The 18,599-nt window shown below is 42.0% G+C and overlaps 1 protein-coding gene across 1 annotated transcript in view; it reads right to left on the bottom strand.

The window, feature by feature from the left end:
• Cdc5 (cell division cycle protein 21) overlaps positions 1-12,059 on the bottom strand; it is a 34,267-nt gene extending 22,208 nt beyond the window's left edge. The window contains exons 1-2 of the mRNA XM_068366235.1: positions 11,914-12,059; positions 7,884-8,149 (exon numbers count right to left, since the gene is read on the bottom strand). Of these exons, the coding sequence (XP_068222336.1) occupies positions 7,884-8,149; positions 11,914-11,958 (311 nt within the window). The 5' untranslated portion in view covers positions 11,959-12,059. The remainder of the gene's footprint in view (positions 1-7,883; positions 8,150-11,913) is intronic.
• Between the last annotated feature and the right edge of the window lie 6,540 nt (positions 12,060-18,599).

The raw sequence follows: 18,599 nt of genomic DNA, 5'->3' as shown, positions 1-18,599 counted from the left end.
CTAGGTTATCGAGGTAGCGAACAGATCTATGGTTGGCTGACCCCACAGGGCCCAAAGTCTGCTGCAAACACTCTTGTGAAGGGTCCACTCTGTGGGGATGACCTGACCCTTCCGGCTGAGGCGATCTGCCATGACATTCATACCGCCCTGAATGAACCTCGTTACCAGCGTGAGCTTTCGATCTTTTGACCAGATGAGGAGGTCCCTTGCGATCTAGAACAACTTCCACGAAAGAGTCCCTCCCTGCTTGAAGATGTAAGCCAGGGCTGTGGTGTTGTCAGAGTCCACCTCCACCACCTTGTTAAGCTGGAGGGACTTGAAGTTTATCAAGGCCAGAAGAACCGCCAACAACTCCTTGCAATTGATGTGAAGTGTCCTTTGCTCCTGATTCCATGTTCCCGAGCATTCCTGTCCGTCCAAAGTCGCACCCCAGCCCGTGTCTGATGCGTCCGAGAGGAGACGGCGGTCGGGTTTCTGAACAGCCAAATGTAGACTTCCTTGAGAAGAAAGCTGTTCTTACACCACGCGAGAGAAGACCTCCTCTCTTCGGAAACAGGAACTGAGACCGTCTCTAGCGTCATGTCCTTTATCCAGTGAGCAGCTAGATGATACTGAAGGTGGGGGAGGTGGAGTCTCCCTAACACGATGAACAGGGCCAGCGATGAAAGTGTCCCTGTTAGACTCATCCACTACCTGACTGAGCATCGGTTCCTTCTCAGCATGCTCTGGATGCATTCTAGGGCTTGGAAGATCCTTGGGGCCGACGGAAAAGCCCGAAAAGCTCGACTCTGAAGATCCATACCCAGGTAGACAATGGTCTGGGATGGGACGAGCTGAGACTCCTCAAAATTGACCAGGAGGCCCAGTTCCTTGGTCAGATCCATAGTCCATCTGAGAATCTCCAGACAGCGACGACTTGTGGGAGCTCTTAAAAGCCAGTCGTCTGACGGAGCCGGACACAAGATCATGGTACTGCTGCACAGTCTGTGAACTGTCAACCATGGGGAAGCGAGGAAGTACAGTGACAACCCGAAGCTGTCTAGACTGTCTGGGTTGTATAGACAACTCCTTATCGGGTTGCTGAGGTTGCCGCACTGCGTCACAACAAGTCACTTCTGCTGGTTGTTGAACGTCTTCCCAGTGACACACTGACTCCGTAAACAAAAAATCCTCTAACAAGGACTAAGCTTGGACTGCATGTCTTGCAACACAGCTCAAGGTCTATGGGAGCAGGTGTGGTAACAGACGGGGTTAGCGACTGAAGTGGAACCATTACCTTCCCTGGAAGCATGTTATGCTTAAATAAAAGTCCATAGGAGGCTACGCAGCTAAAGGCTCCTCTCCAAATGACAGAGTCCTCAAGGGAATATCAGAAGGAGGGAGAAAAGAACTTTCTCATCTACAGGGACCATATCCGAGAAAAGCTAAGTTCTCTCAGTGAGGGTTTCACTGGTGCAAAAGCAGCAGACTAGAAGGCAACGTTATGAAACTGCTTGACAGTCTAGTGAGTTGGCAACAACCAAAGATGTGTGACTGAGAAGCATACGGTAAGGTATGCAGAGCATGCTGTATGTAGAGCATGCTGTATGCAGAGCATGCTGTATGAAGAGCATGCTGTAAGAGAAGCAGAGCATGTTGCATGGCGTGTAACATTTCTCAGAAATTCCATGACCAGTGCTAGATGAGTAATATCGCATTACTGTCCATTGAAAGTGCACGTGCCGAGGGAATTGATTTAGACTGTTTTGTTGATGAATTTGATAGTCGGCATGATAATCGTAGAATTAAGCTGCACTAAATATACGATCTATAATCTACTTCACCTCAGGACAGGGAAACTCGCCCTGTTGGCAACACTGCATTACTTCATGCATGCTTGCATGGGGTTTTAATATCAACATAATATTTACATTACATTCATAACTCATGATTCATTTTTGTTTTGAAGATATTTTGCCATATTTGCGATTTGTTAAAAATATATTGCAAGGAATACATATATATTTTTTTATATTTAAGTAATACGAATAACCTCCATTATCATAATGTTTGTGTAGGCATACATGTATATGATTACAAATGCAAGTTATGAAAGTAATGAGGTGTTATTATTGTCATTTGTTATTTCAAAGTTGAATGGGAAGAGGCTCAAGTTGAGGAGAAAGTGGCAGATGCATGCGTTGAGGTGGCTGACTCATAGCATGAGGTACCTGCCTCAAGAGTTGCGCTTGCCTCAAGGGTTGAGGTGGCTGCGCAGAGAGAGGCTCTTGACTCACGAGTTGAGGTTCTTGAGGTGTGAGCTGCGAGAGTTGAGGTAGCGGCTGCGCAGAACGCAGTTCCTGTCTCACGAGTTGAGGTTCCTGAGGAGCTAGCCTCAAGAGTTGAGGCTCTCGCCTTGAGGAAAGTTGAGGTAGCAGCTGCGAGAGCTGAGGTGGCTGCCTCAAGGATGGTAGAGGTTGTCGTACCTCAAAAGGTTGTAGCCTCAAAGATGGTCTAACTGCAAGAAAATCTTGCCTCAAGGCATAAGACTCCTGCTCCCATTGTTGAGGTTGCCTTAAGGAAGGTTAAGGTTGCTGCACAACGCTGGTAACTGGCAACTCCGAACGCGGTAAGGTAGCTTGAGGAACCTCAACTTCGTACGCCTGGCAGACTGGACTGCGGTGAGGCGGAGCGCTCGCAGGAGGAGGTGTAACCTTCTCAGCCTGAAACTCACGCATTAAGACCGCAAGCTGCGACTGCATGGACTGCAGCAAAGTCATCTTGGGATCAACAGACGATAAGGTCTGTTGAGGCAAAGCCTTAACAGAAGATGAGGTCTGTTGAGGCATCGCCTTACCTCTCTTAGGAGGTGTGCAGTCACCTGATGACTGCGGAGAGTCAGAGCTAACCCAATGACTGCATCCGGGTTGTTGAACTCTAGAGGTCTGGACTTTACGTTTAAGAGGTCTTGAGACCTGAGTCCAGCGTTTTCTCCCCGAAATTTCTTCTGCAGACGAGCAAAATAAGGGCTCAATCGTCTGCGGGTGGGAGTGACGGTCTCTGTAAGACACGCCCGCAACCACCGAGGATACTTCTGTGCGCCGATCAAGGCCTGCCGAACCCTTTTGCCCTTCGACATTGCTTCTCCCCTGGGCTTGGGAGCTTGCAAGAGGTCCCGGACTGGGAGGACGACTGGCACGCACAGAAGTACCCTCACGCACAACACTGACACACTTTGCGCTAATCACTTATCACTTTTGATTTTCTGTTTGCACTTATTTCACTGAACTCGAAACTTTAAGTGGTTTGTACCTGAAACACGCAATTCTATCCTTCCTTAAAAGTTAGTAATTGCGAAAACAGAATTACAATGTAACAGAAAAATCTAATGAAAGATAAATAATTCAGTGGCTGGAAAGAGACTAAACACTAGATCAAATAAACTACGTTTAAAATCTCTCACCGCATAAAGCTTGAGAACAAGAATAAAACTCTAGAAACGTTTACCTTCTTCCCCTAAAGAGACTAGGGAGAAGAGCAAAAACGATAACAACGTTACTCGCTTGAACGAAACGTTTATCCAGCTCTCTCTCCCTCCGTCTCTATCTCTGTCTCTCTCTCTCTCTTGACTTAGAACCTGAGAGAAGAGCCCAATCATATATATCGTAAAACAAATTATTGTTAAAGGAAAAAAACTGAGATATTTCCCAAATAAAAAGTTCCTTTATTAGAATTAAAACCATTAAGCTAAGAAAGAATGAACAAAACGCTAGAAACGGTTACTCTTACTGCAACGTGACACCGTGAAAATTCTCTCTCTATCGTAACGATAGAGAGCAAGTTGAACGTTCTGAACGTCAACAACTGCAGAGACAAAACAAAACGTTAGTTCAACTTTGAAAACAGTACGAGACTATCAAAGAAATTCTTTCAAAAACATTAAAATAGCATATGTTAACAGGTAAAACCGAAATGACGGGCTCAATGTTAATTAACTTCGGTACCAAGAAAAGACCGCCTACTATTAGGAAAGGTCGAATATAAACAAATATAAAAATTAAATTTAATAAGTTTATAATAAAAGGAAGTTAATCGAAGAGGCCTATAAAAGGCGGAGAGATAAAAAAATAAATCTATAACTTTTGTTAAGCAAAATTAAGAAAGAGAGTCTATACTCTCTTAGACACCAACACTTCCGTCTAAGGGAAGGGTCGGCCATTTAAAGGTGAAAGAGAGTTCATACTCTCTTCGTCACCATAATTAATCAAATTAATTCCAAAAGCTAGCTAAGCTAATAATAAAACTTCCTGAATAGCGAAAGCTGAAATCTTAGAGCAATACTTCACCAAAAACCGTGAACAAGACTCCAAAATTATAAGCGTATCCATGAACGTCTTGCCGGAAGCACGACAGAGGAAAAATTGAGGTGGTGTCAACAAGAAGTACTGCAGTACCTGGCCACAGGTGGCGCTTGTGAGTACACCCCCCTCTTGTATAGCGATCGCTGGCGTATCCCTTCCGTAGAATTCTGTCGGGCAACGGAGTTGACAGCTACATGATTATCGGGTAAGTTTAATATTGAAAATAAAATATTTCAAGAACAACATTCTTGATAACATATAAAGTTCATTCTCATTTGGATCAATCAGATGTAGAAGGCAGGAGATACGCTTACTGAGTTGTGACAAAGCAAAGGCTTTTTAAGATAACCTTGATAAAAATGAGCCAAAGAAGATTCAAAGCGAGCCGTGGCTGGTTTGAAAACTTCAGAAGAACGTGCGTCAGTTGTGCGATATGGTAGACACATTTGTTGCAAAATTGAAAAGGTTCTTGCAAGTGGCAGCAAGTGTTCAACTGCGATATCTTTCCTGGAAGATGCCCAGGAGGACGTTAATTACTGAAGAAGAAAAGACAATTCCTGGTTACAAGCCCATGAAATCTAACACAGCCGTTCAGTCAGAGAATCGAAGAGCAGCTAAACATTCCCATACAAGACTGAGCAGTGGTTGAAGGAACACAAACACCTGTACCACTTAAAGAAAAGCTTTCTCTGGGTAGGAATTGTTTCCGATAGATCTATCGGCCGGCATATGAGGCGATGATGTACCGGGATCATCTTGGAGAGCAGGCGTGCCTGCTGGCCCCTCCTACATGGGGAGAGATCAATCTGAAGAATCTTTCAGTGGGAGATTTTCTCGGCGTCATCGAAGCGTTTTGGAAACGTCTCGCGACAAGAGACGGACAAAGCCGAAGCCGGCTCTCTGCCTATTGACCTCCAGTCTTCTATCTCTCTCTCGCGTGAGACCTATCACTTGAGAGTTAGGTTTTGGAAGAGTTGTTTCTCTTACAAACCCAAGCTGAGGAATTGGTCAGTGTCTCGGCAAGCTTGTATCAATATCTCTTCTGCAAGTAATACTTCACTCTTTCTCTCCATTATGACCGGTAGTACGTACCCTCGGCTCGTATGAGTTGAGATTGCCGATGGTTTTACCAACTATGGGACAACTCTTGGGCCTTATTCCTCCCTGCAGGAGACCGAGAACAAGCAAATATAGTAGCTACACACATCTCTAGTGTTATGTACGCTGCTGTTTCTTTCGTGAGGGAAAAAACAGCTAGAATCACATGTCTTCTGCTCATTCTTCCTCCGACATCACCTAATGACTCTACCGAAGATGAGGCAGGGAAGAAGGCACAACTTGAAGTTCATCTTCTCAGAGACCAGGGAGCTACACATCTCTCTAGTGTTGTGTGCGCCAACGTTTCTCCCACGAGGAAAAAAAAACGGCTAGAATTACGTCTTCTACTCTCTCTGTGTCAGACATTGCTCAACGACTCTACCAAAGTTGAGACTTGAAGTTCATCTCCTCGGGAATCTTGCTGGCCAATGACCACTACAGCATAACCAGGTGATGCGTCTCAGCGCCTTCCGGGATTGGCAGACACTGAAGGAGGGGAAAAAGTAGCACCCTTCCCTTCCACATTCAAGCCGCGTTCTGGAGAATATCGAGGGCGCGCAGTAGGTTGGACAAGCGTTCGAGCGCGCGGAGGCGATGGCTCGCGTGCGCGTTGACGCGCAGGATCTCGATGAGCCCGTGAGGGTGATAGCGTAGGGCACGCGCACGCAGGGGATATAAGAGGGCGCACAGCTGCAATAGGAGAACGCGCAGGGCGAGCGTTGGTGACTGCGCGTGATGGTGCGTAGGAGAAGGCTGGCAAGCAGGCGGGGTCTGATGGCGCGTTGGTGTTTGCTGGCGAGCAGGGAAAGAAGGTCTCTTCCCTCCTGCGCCCAGATCCGAAGATCGTGGGCACAAAGCAGAACGTTGGCGCGCATCAGGATACGGGCACACAGTGGCGCGATGGCAAGCAGGAGAGCGCGAACAGGTGCTCGCTGGTGCGTTGTCTCCGGAACAGCAACTGTAGAGTGCTTGCGCGCAATAGCGTGCAGGGGATACCTGGCGCTTAAGGGACTTTGCCACAATGTGAGAAAGTTCCTTTTGCCCCCGAAGGGACCGTTGCCTGTTTGATCACAGGATGCGTGGGCGCCCACAGCGCATCGGCAGCCAGGAAGGGCGACGGCAGGTCAGCAGGTCTGGCAGGAGTAGGAGATCGCGAACGATCAGCAGACAGGTCCAGGGATGCAGCTGGAACGGTCGGTGAACGACAACGAGGTTCCGCTGCGGCGGACTGCGGCGAAGATGAGCCTCCTAACACCCTTGTGAGGTGAAGGAAGGCCTCTACGGCAGAGGGGAAGGCAAGCCTTATGCCTTATACGCCCTCTGGGGGCAGCAGGTTGACCGTCGGCAGTCCTCCGAAGAGGAGTCTCTGTCAGTGAACTCCCCGAGGAGGAGAATCACCTGCAGGAGAGACCGTTGGACTTAGTTCCTCCCTCGAAGGATGTTTGGAAGGGGGAACTAAGCCTTCAGCTACATCAGCAACAGGAGCAGAGGTTTGAAATAACTCATCAGAAGCCTCTGCCACAACAACATCGACGATAGACAGAGGATCAACCTCTGCTAACGTCGGCGACTGTTTGACAGCTGCCCCTGACCTGATTATGTCAAAGAGGGCTTCCTTGGAGGGCGAGCCCTGAAGCCCCAGGGAAGCACAAAACTGTAACAGATCATTATTAGAAACATTAACATTAGATACATTTAAATCCTCCCCCGGGGGAGGAGGAGGAACTGCCTCGCTATGGGAGGCAACTCCCTCTCCCAAACCCCGAGATCGGTCAACAGAAATGCGGCCTACGCAACCACTAGATGGCCTCTCGGAAGAAACCGATCGAGTGGGAGCTTCGGAGGAAGAGTCCTTGGGATTTGCTCTCTTCAAGTAAGCGAAGGAGAAATATCCCGTTTAGACTTCTTCTTCCGGCGCCGGTAAAACATCTCCCACTGGGAGGTAGACCACTCCCTGCACTCATCACAGACGTTATCTCTATCACACTGTTGGCCCCTACAGAAAGGGCATAAGGTGTGTGAATCCGTGTCGACTGCCGACATATAAGTTCCACAAGGGCGGTCAGGTAAGCCGGGACACTTCCGCATCGCAGAGGCCAACTTCCAAACACTCTTGTCAAAAAGAAAAAGCTAACAAAGATTAATGGCTGTCAGTGTAGGCGAGGGTGATAGGGAACACGTCCGTCTAGCACCCGAGCCGATAGCAAAGTGAGCTCAGCAGAGGTGTGTGGGGGGGGGGGGGGGGGGTAAGCAAGCTACCCCTCCCTAACCCCCGCTAACTAGCGGTGGGGTAGTAAACCCTCGTTAAATTTCTAATGGCTCGTCATTTCAGCTACGCCGAAAGTAATTACCCATATTAAATAGCGTGGTTTGTATTTCAGTTACGGAACAAAATATATTTAAAACTCACTATAAACTATAACAAAAAAACGGCGAATAACTCACAGCAGGTACTCGTATCGTTCGAGACACTGGGCTGCCGTCCGCCCGATGATAGGAGCGATGGTCCTCCACTGGGTGGGCATGAGCTTGGCGAGATGCAGCAGCTTCTCCTCCTCTTCCCGACTCCACTCGGTCTTCTTGATGCTGGGATCCAGCCACTCGAACCATCGGGCCTTGCACTGCTTGGCCGACTTGCGGTGGAGCAGAGAGGCAATTCGGGACCACTGGTTTTTGCCGTACTTCATGACGGCGGCCTTGAGGATTTCATCCTGTGGGGGGTCAAGAGTTGAAAGTGAATTTGATGACAAGTCGATTCGGGGAAATGTTCTCTACTTACAAATTTAACCCTTTTACCCCCAAAGGACGTACTGGTACAATTCACAAAACTCATCCCTTTACCCCCATGGACGTACCAGTACGTCCTTGCAAAAAAAATGCTATAAAAACTATTTTTTTTCATATTTTTTATAATTTTTTGAGAAAATTCAGGCATTTTCCAAGAGAATGAGACCAACCTGACCTCTCTATGACAAAAACTAAGGCTGTTAAAGCAATTTAAAAAATATATAGTGCAAAATGTGCTGGGAAAAAAATAACCCCTTGGGGGTTAAGGGTTGGAACTTTCCAAATAGCCTGGGAGTAAAAGGGTTAATGTTTCAAAAAGGGTGCTCTTCCAAAATGAGATCTACCAAAAGTCTAAGTGAATCTGATGACAAGCTGAATCAGGAAAAAGTTTTCTACTTATAAATTTAATGTTCCAAAAAAGGTGCTCATCCAAAATGCGATCTACCAGTCTATGATAGTGATCTTCTATTTATGCCGTAAGACCTACGAGTAGATCGTGCGCATAAAACCATTAGAAGTTTTAAAAAATATCCCCGGAATGAAGACGAAAGGGGCGGGCGAAAGCAGCTCTATATGTACCGCTTGCCAGCGAATAGAAGCGATGATGTTTCTCGTTCTTTGAAAGCGAAGCACGCCTCATCGGAGGTAAAAAAAAAAAAAAAAAAGCTTGGTAGATCACATATTGGAGGAGCCCCTCAAAACGCTATAGTATTTCTAAGTACATACATACATATACCAAAGGCACTTCCCCCAATTTTGGGGGGTAGCCGACATCAACAAGAAACAAAACAAAAAAGGGGACCTCTACTCTCTACGTTCCTCCAGCCTAACCAGGGACTCAGCCGAGTTCAGCTGGTACTGCTAGGGTGCCACAGCCCAACCTCCCACATTTCCACCACATATGAAGCTTCATACAGCTGAGTCCCCTACTGCTGCTACCTCCGCGGTCATCTAAGGCACCGGAGGAAGCAGCAGGGCCTACCGGAACTGCGTCACAATTGCTTGCCATTTATTCCTATTTCTAGCACGCTCTCTTGCCTCTCTCACATCTATCCTCCTATCACCCAGAGCTTTCTTCACTCCATCCATCCACCCAAACCTTGGCCTTCCTCTTGTACTTCTCCCATCAACTCTAGCATTCATCACCTTCTTTAGCAGACAGTAGAATTCTGATAAATAGTCGTTTCATATTGCAAATGTTGTCTTGAAGTATTAAAATACATAAAATGTTTTATCACAGAATCTTATTATGAACTTTTAATACATTATCTTCGAATGTTAGTAAGCCGAGGACCTCAACGAATAACAGTGACATACTAAATCTGTTATTCGAGCCAGATGCCTTTCTTATTGGATGTTTCACTTAGAGCTCCTATGCAAAATAACTATTGATGCTAAAAACTTTAATTACTTTTTATTCTGTATATAAATAAATTGACTCTCCACTGATACGTAGCTTTATATATTCTGTAAAATTTCAAAACGGTTAAATAAAAAAGGGAAAATATTACTGGAAACTACAAGACATTAAAGTTAACACTTTTAAAAAGTAATTTATATTTTTCTTGACTATACGAACCATTGTTCTATTAATGGGAAACTTATAATTGGGGGGGGGGGGGTGAGACCCTTACTATAGTCCATTTCTTTTAGCGAGTCATATTTGCAGCGACTCGCAACGGTGCCCTTTTAGCTCGTAAAAGTTCCTGATCTCTGACTGGTTGGACAAGATAATTCTAACCAATCAGCGACTAGGAAACTTTTCCGAGCTAAAAGGGCACCGTTGCGAGTCGGTGCAAATATGACTCGCTAAAAGAGATGGACTATAGAGAACTGGTGTGTGGTCATTGAAAAATCTACATCCTCAAGCTGGAATCACCGCCTAGGCTTTTCTAGGATCAAGTCATGTCATCTTGATGGAAGTTCCTCAAAGGCAGCTTCCTAATTGGGATATTTCTGCGAGTGACATACCAGATAATTTTACCTGTAGAGGTATCACGGAGTTCTGAACTCCGGAGCGAATATCACGAGAGATATCATGTAAACACCCAGAACGTGTTAGAACTCCGCGATACCTCTATGGGTAAAATTCTCTGGTCGTAAGTAAAACTGGGGTAACATTACGGTAGAGTCTTGCTCAGTGCTATTACATGGGAGCTTGATGTTTTGCTCTTTGGAGTCTTTGCATATCAGCGGCCAGTTCCTCCCGTGTGGATTAAAAACGGACATCAACTAACCTAAACTCCCCCCCCCCTTTCCTCACCTAGAGGCTGTGTCTTAACCCACTTACCTAACAAGGAGGGGGGAGGGTTACGCCATCCTGCGACCCTCCCTTACACTGCCAAATTCTAAGTCAGCTATAATCAAACATACAGGTGGCCGCTATCATACATACACCCCTTCTTTTTTTGTGAGCGCACGACGTAGCAAAAACCAACTAGAATCCATCAGAGTATCACAGAAATCTAATGGTTTTTGCTGCGGAAAAAGAAAAACATTAAGCTCCCGTGTAATAGCACTGGGCAAGACTCTACCGTAATATTACCCCAGTTTTACTTATGACCAGAGAATTTTACCCGTAGAGGTATCGTGCAGTTCTAACCCCATCAAGCTCCATGTATTATTAAGCAGTAATGGCGCTGGGTTGGATTCTACCCTATAACCAAAACTGGTGGTTTTAAGACATTTATTTAAGTTAAAAGGAATTAAATTGAAATAAATTTTATCTATTGCTGAAAAAAACCGCGTCTTTTTTTAGTTAAAAGGATTTAAATTGAAATACGTTTTATCTATTGCTGAGAAAAACCGCGTCTGTTTTTCTACAAACGTTCCAGTCAACCGATATCCACCCTAGGGTTAAACTATAATAAAACCTCTTTTAAAAACCTTAATAATCTATTATATATGATAATGTTAATTGTACCCTAATATGGGTAGTTACAATTTTCACCCTAAGCTAACCAACGTAATGTCTTGAAATGGGTAAATAAGCAGGGTGAATGTAGTTTATCGGGACAGGGCAATATCTTTCTTATTAGTAGCCCAATCATTTTTCATTATGGGGAAGATGTGCTTTACTATGATCCGATATACCATAATATAAAGTTATTTTACATTTTCTAAGTTCAGCCCAAGAAGGGGGTCCGGGGGCTTGCCACCTGGGAACTACTATAGTAAATTTATTTTAGCGAGGCAGATTTGCACCAACTCGCAGCAATGCCCTTTTAGCTCGGAAAAGTTTCCAGACCGCTGATTGGTTGGATAAGATCATTCTAACCAATCAGCGATCAGGAAACTTTTCCGAGTTAAAAGGACGCCGCTGCGAGTCGGTGCAAATGCGCCTCACTAAAAGAAATTGACTATAGGCTCGGTTAGGTTGGGGTTGTATGATAGCGACAGTGGTTGGTTAAGTCATTAGGAAGGTAAGGAAACGCCTTGTAGGTCAGGTTAGGGGGGGGGGGGGAAGTTAGGGTTGGTTGTGCATTTTCTCATTTTCACGGCAAAATAATATAATAAAACAATAAATTTTCTCATTTTCACGGCAAAATAATATAATCAAACAATAAATAAATAAAAAAACACAATAAGGACATTTTAATCTACGTCAAACATTCGCTTATGGGAAACATCCTTACGGCCTTTAACTCTCACCATACGTTATTTAACCGGAAAATAGACATTAACTCACCTCTGTGTTCCTCCAGACACCTCCTTTGATCATCACACGCGGCATTTTGGATGATTAAATTGATATTTCTTCTGTAAATGATAAAAAAATGAGATAATTTCGAGTTCTGAAGAGGAGTCTCGTGAGGTAAACACTCGAAGGGTTTGTTTACATCGGCGAACAATTGAGCATCAAATGAATATCTTCTTAAATTAAATATAATTATTATATCTATAAGCTAATTACTAATATATATTTATATTTAATTTATTAATTATATATAATAACTAATTATTACTTTAATTACTGTTTTTTTTAACGATTTGATTGGTGTTTAACTTGTATTCTTGATGCGCAAGGTTTATCAAAATTATTTATATCTTCTTTGATTAAATATAATTATTATTTCTATAAGCTAATTACTGATATATATTTATATTTAATTTATTAATTATATATAATAATTAATTATTACTTAAATTACTGTTTTTCTTAACGATTTGATTGGTGTTTAACTTGTATTCTTGATGCGCAAGATTTATCAAAATTATTTATATCTTCTTTGATTAAATATAATTATTATTTCTATAAGCTAATTACTAATATATATTTATATTCAATTTATTAATTATATATAATAATTAATTATTACTTAAATTACTGTTTTTTTAACGATTTGATGATCGTCTTCTATTCCTGATGCGCAAGGTTTATCAAAATTATTATCTTCTTTGATTAAATATAATTATTATATCTATAAGCTAATTACTAATATATATTTATATTTCATTTATCAATTATATATAATAATTAATTATCACTTTAGTTATTGTTTTTCTTAACGATTTGATTGGTGTTCAACGTATAGGCCTAGTCAAGCCATTTCCTTCACTTTTGTTTAATATCCGTCTTTATTAAAGACAATAATATATAGACAACTAATTTATATATAATCTAAGTCCAATAACCATTTATTACTTTGATAACCTGATATTATAATTATTTCAAACTTCTTTTAGCTTTTAACACACATAAGTCTATATATAGGCCTAGTCACATATTTCACATGATAACAGTTTTACCTTAAAACTTAGAACTAATTATAAGAATTAGCTATTTTATAAATTGATAATTATATTATATATGATTTATTCAAATCTATAAAGGTATTCTATTCACAGATATTAAAATTAATATGTCATAACTAAAGATTTAATGCATTTATCAGTCTCCATAAATTATATTGAATTTATAATGGCAACTTCCAATATATTTATATTTTGGAGGAAAGAAAGAACATTCATATATGCAAATATGTTCTGACAATATGTTTAGGCCTATATGGACAACATACACATCAGGAAATTTAAGGCCTATATTATTATTATTATTATTAGCTAAGCTACAACGCTAGTTGGAAAAGCAACATGCTATAAGCCCAAGGGCTCCAACAGGGAAAAATAGCCCAGTGAGGGAACGAAACAAGGAAATAAATAAATGATGAGGAAAAAAATTAATAATAAATCATTCTAAAAACAGTAACAAGACAGATATGTCATATAAAAACTATAATAGACATATATCAGTCTATCACTGAATAGAGAGATAGCAATACAGTCCTAAATGGAAATAAACTACAGTATATAAGTAAAAATAATACAGGAAAATATCTTGAACTGTAATATTTCCTAAATACATGATAGGGATATGACGTTACAAGATATCTTTCTCAGTAAAGGAACAGTTGTCTCCATACATATATTCAGCTTTTATGGGGCAAAAGAAATCTATTTTGGAACCTTTAGCTACCAATTTTTGTTTGGAAATATCAACAAAAATATATAAGGACTCATAACCTTAAGACATCTCTAGGCTGAGGCCATAGATAAAGAAAATTCTCACTGGTAACTGGTTTTACTATGAAAACCTAAATATTTTAAGATACAAGTAATGTTACCTTAGCAAGAATCACTGAAATGCAATGCAATGGATATATACCATATACAACTTCAGCCGTTCCTAGTCCACTGCGGGACAATTCATTCATGACCTTATTCGTGTCTAGGGTTTGGCCAGTTTTCATGCTGGCCAGTGCGGGTTAGTCATGGTGACCGGTTGCTCACAGGACCCCCCAAAACCAAAGGTACCCACCATGGGATGCATTCAAGTAATCCCGGGATAAAGGGACCAAGTTTTACGCGTCTTCCAACAAGGAACTGTCAGATAGGGCAAAAGCGGTGTCGAGTGAGGAAAGTGACTCTAAATACATAACCAAAGAAAGTGATAACCATTTCTTCCTTGAGGTTAAATCTGGCAGTGACCTTAGAGGCTGCAATTATAACAACTGCAACATAGGATTATCCTGGGAGAGGCAGGAAATGGCTGGAAAAAGGATGGTTTCAAGATTATAGAACTGGTCGACTGGTGGTAGGGGGTCCTGAGGAGGCAGGACTTTGCCCTCGCCTTGGACTTACCCTTTGTCTCCTTGGTGGGAGCTAGGGATGTGTGGTTGAGAATCCTGGGCTGGAACAATGGTGGCTGTAGGAAGCTGGAGAAACAGAGAGGTCCCTTTTCTCTGGATTTGAGTTTGGAAAATGTTTTGGCTCATTCAGTCTGCTGGTGTTGTTTTGATACATAATGTCTTGATATAAGTAGCAGTCTTTACATTGTGGAGAGCGGCTTCTAATTCATTAATCTCTGATTGTAATTCATAAGCAGAAATGTGTTTTATCCATACATGTAGTATGTCTCACGTCTGTCAGTGGCAGAAGTCCTGGCAGCGTATATGCCAGGGTTCGTATACTGCTTTACAAACAAAAGAGAGTCAACAGCCACTGGCCGGTGTTGCTGAATAGCGTAAGAGACCATAAAAAAGGCATAAAGATCATAAAGTACCTTAAAGGAGGTCTTTATAAGTAGTTTTCTTATTAAAAAGTTTCCAGGCAGTACTCATAGCTATTTATTGCTCATGTGAAAGTAAAAAATATCCACAAAATAATGACCCATGGGGCTTGCGAGCGCAGCTCAGCATGTATTTAGTAGCAGTGATGTCATGTTAATTTTGCAAGCACAGCGAGCTACTGCGGAGGAAAAACCATTGGAACTGTAGCCAAGATCGAGCCGCGGTAAAGTTCGATGATGTCAACTCACACGCTAGAAATCACTAGTGTCCATCGCAGGTGTACTAACAATCACTTTCTGATGAGTATTGACGAGTAATATCCTAATGTTATATCGCTTTACGTTCCTTTGCGCTATTTATTTCCTTCACGCTTTCCAGTCACACCTGCTGAAGGCTATGCTGAATATTTGAGCTAACTAAGAAGACTGGACTTTGAGAAGTAAATCTCACCTGAGCAGAAAATCTCAGCTAGGCAGGAAGATTGGGCTTTGAGCAGTAAATTTAAGCTGAGCTAAAAATCTCAGCTAGCCATGAAGACTGGACTTTGGGCAGTAAATTTCACCTGAGCAGAAAATATCAGCTAGCCAGGAAGACTGGACTTTCAGCTGTAAATTTCAGTTGAGCTGGTAATCTCAGCTAGCCAGGAAGACTGGACTTTCAGCTGTAAATTTCAGCTGAGCTGGTAATCTCAGCTAGCCAGGAAGACTGGACTTTCAGCTATAAATTTCAGCTGAGCTGGTAATCTCAGCTAGCCAGGAAGACTGGACTTTCAGCTGTAAATTTCAGCTGAGCTGGTAATCTCAGCTAGCCAGGAAGATTGGACTTTGAGAAGTAAATCTCACCTGAGCTGAAAATCTCAGCTAGCCAGGAAGATTGGACTTTGAGAAGTAAATCTCACCTGAGCTGAAAATCTCAGCTAGCCAGGAAGATTGGACTTTGAGAAGTAAATCTCACCTGAGCTGAAAATCTCAGCTAGCCAGGAAGATTGGACTTTGAGAAGTAAATCTCACCTGAGCTGAAAATCTCAGCTAGCCAGGAAGATTGGACTTTGAGCAGTAAATTTCAGCTGAGCTGAAAATCTGAGCTAGCCATGATGACTGGACTTTCGGCAGTAAATTTCACCTGAGCAGAAAATATCAGCTAGCCAGGAAGACTGGACTTTCAGCTGTAAATTTCAGTTGAGCTGGTAATCTCAGCTAGCCAGGAAGACTGGACTTTCAGCTGTAAATTTCAGCTGAGCTGGTAATCTCAGCTAGCCAGGAAGACTGGACTTTCAGCTATAAATTTCAGCTGAGCTGGTAATCTCAGCTAGCCAGGAAGACTGGACTTTCAGCTGTAAATTTCAGCTGAGCTGGTAATCTCAGCTAGCCAGGAAGATTGGACTTTGAGAAGTAAATCTCACCTGAGCTGAAAATCTCAGCTAGCCAGGAAGATTGGACTTTGAGAAGTAAATCTCACCTGAGCTGAAAATCTCAGCTAGCCAGGAAGATTGGACTTTGAGAAGTAAATCTCACCTGAGCTGAAAATCTCAGCTAGCCAGGAAGATTGGACTTTGAGCTGAAAATCTCAGCTAGCCATGAAGACTGGACTTTCAGCTGTAAATTTCAGCTGAGGTGAAAATCTCAGCTAGCCAGGAAGATTGAACTTTGAGCAGTAAATTTCAACTGAGCTGAAAATCTCAGCTAGTCAGGAAGATTGGACTTTGAGCAGTAAATTTCACTTGAGCTGAAAATCTCAGCTAGCCAGGAAGACTGGACTTTGAACAGTAAATTTCAGCTGAGTTGAAAATCTCAGCTAGCCAGGAAGATTGCACTTTGAGCAGTAAATTTCAGCTAAGCTGAAAATCTCGGCTAGCCAGGATGATTGGACTTTAAGAAGTGAATCTCACCTGAGCTGAAAATCTCGGCTAGCCAGGAGGATTGGACTTTAAGAAGTGAATCTCACCTGAGCTGAAAATCTCGGCTAGCCAGGAGGATTGGACTTTGAGCAATATAGTTCAGGTAAGCTGAAAATCTCAGCTAGCTAAGAAGATTGGACTTTGAGCTGAAAATCTCAGCTAGCCATGAAGACTGGACTTTGGGCAGTAAATTTCACCTGAGCAGAAAATCTCAGCTAGCCAGGAAGATTGAACTTTGAGCAGTAAATTTCAGCTAAGCTGAAAATCTCAGCTAGCCAGGAAGATTGGACTTTGAGCAGTAAATTTCTGCTAGCCAGTTGAGTATGTAGTAATTTTTAGCGACAGAATTATCGGTTGCATAATTCACATATATAATTTTTTATTTAATGAATAACTATATATTAGTCTTAAAATCTTCAAGATATAGATGGTTTTACATGAATGATATATATTTTATATAAAGTATATAAGATTTACTCACAGTAGGGGCAAGTGTATAGTATTTATGAGACTTTTGATATCAAAGAGCCTGTGCTTTGTATAAGTTAAGATAATCTAAAACTTAGCCTATCTTTAAAAAGAGGTTTCCATAAATTTAATGAATATTTGCTGCTATAGATAGTTACCAGAGAGAGAGAGAGAGAGAGAGAGAAAGAGAGAGAGAGAGGGTGGGGGAGGGGGGACCCAAGCATAGCCGTAAGAAAATCTTTATATATTTAAATGATTAAAAATATTAACCAATATTTATACAAATATTTTAATTAATTATAATATGAATATTTATTATATACCTATAGCACATTGAAAAATAATGTTTTTTCGTACGTAAATGATAATTTTTTAACATAAAATAATGCTTAATTTGGTTGCATCAAGACAAAAGTCACTGGGACTTCATTTGGTCTTTAGACGTTGACTAGGTTAGGTTAGGTGTGTTTTTGACGGGAGGTAAAACTCTCTTATAAGAATCAAATAAACTTAAATATATCTATGATATATTTACATATACTCAGGTGTCTGCTGGGTCTAACCAGGACCCTCAAATGGATGATTTGTGTCTGGAGGAAAAGCATCTGGTTTGGATGGTGTGAGAGCTGAGATGTTGAAGGAAGGGGGGTGTGACTGTACTTGAATGGTTGGTGAGATTGTTTAATATGTGTTTTATGTTGTTAATGGCACCAGTAGATTGTGTTTGTGTGTGTATTGTACCACTATATAAGGGTAAAGGAGATGTGCATGAGTGTTGTAATTCAAGGGGTATTAGTTTGTTGAGTGTGGTTGGAAAAGTGTATGGTAGAGTACTGGTTAATAGGATAAAGCAGAGAATGCAATCTTAGAAATACAAGGTGGTTTTAGAAGAGGTAGGGGTTGTATGAATCAGATTTTTACAGTTAGGCAGATATACAAGAAATATTTAGCAAAAGGTAAGAAGGTGTATGTTGCGTTTCTGGATCTGGAGAAAGCGTATGATAGAGTTGATAGGGAAGCAATGTGGAATGTGATGAGGTTATATGGAGTTGGTGGAAAGTTGTTGCAAGCAGTGAAAAGTTTCTACAAAGGTAGTAAAGCATGTGTTAGAATAGGAAATGAAGTGAGTGATTGGTTTCCGGTGAGAGCGGGACTGAGACAGGGATGTTTGATGTCGCCGTGGTTGTTTAACTTGTATGTTGATGGAGTGGTGAGAGAGGTGAATGCTCGAGTGCTTGGACGAGGATTAAAACTGGTAGACAGAATGACCATGAATAGGAGGTAAATCAGCTTTTGTTTGCGGATGATACTGTACTGGTTGCAGACGCGGAAGAGAAGCTTGGCCGATTAGTGACAGAATTTGGAAGGGTGTGTGAGAGAAGGAAGTTGAGAGTTAATGTGGGTAAGAGTAAGGTTATGAGATGTACGAGAAGGGAAGGT

Source organism: Palaemon carinicauda, chromosome 43, assembly GCF_036898095.1.
Source record: "Palaemon carinicauda isolate YSFRI2023 chromosome 43, ASM3689809v2, whole genome shotgun sequence".
NCBI classification, from domain to species: domain Eukaryota; kingdom Metazoa; phylum Arthropoda; class Malacostraca; order Decapoda; family Palaemonidae; genus Palaemon; species Palaemon carinicauda.
This window is presented reverse-complemented; position numbering and strand designations above follow the sequence as displayed.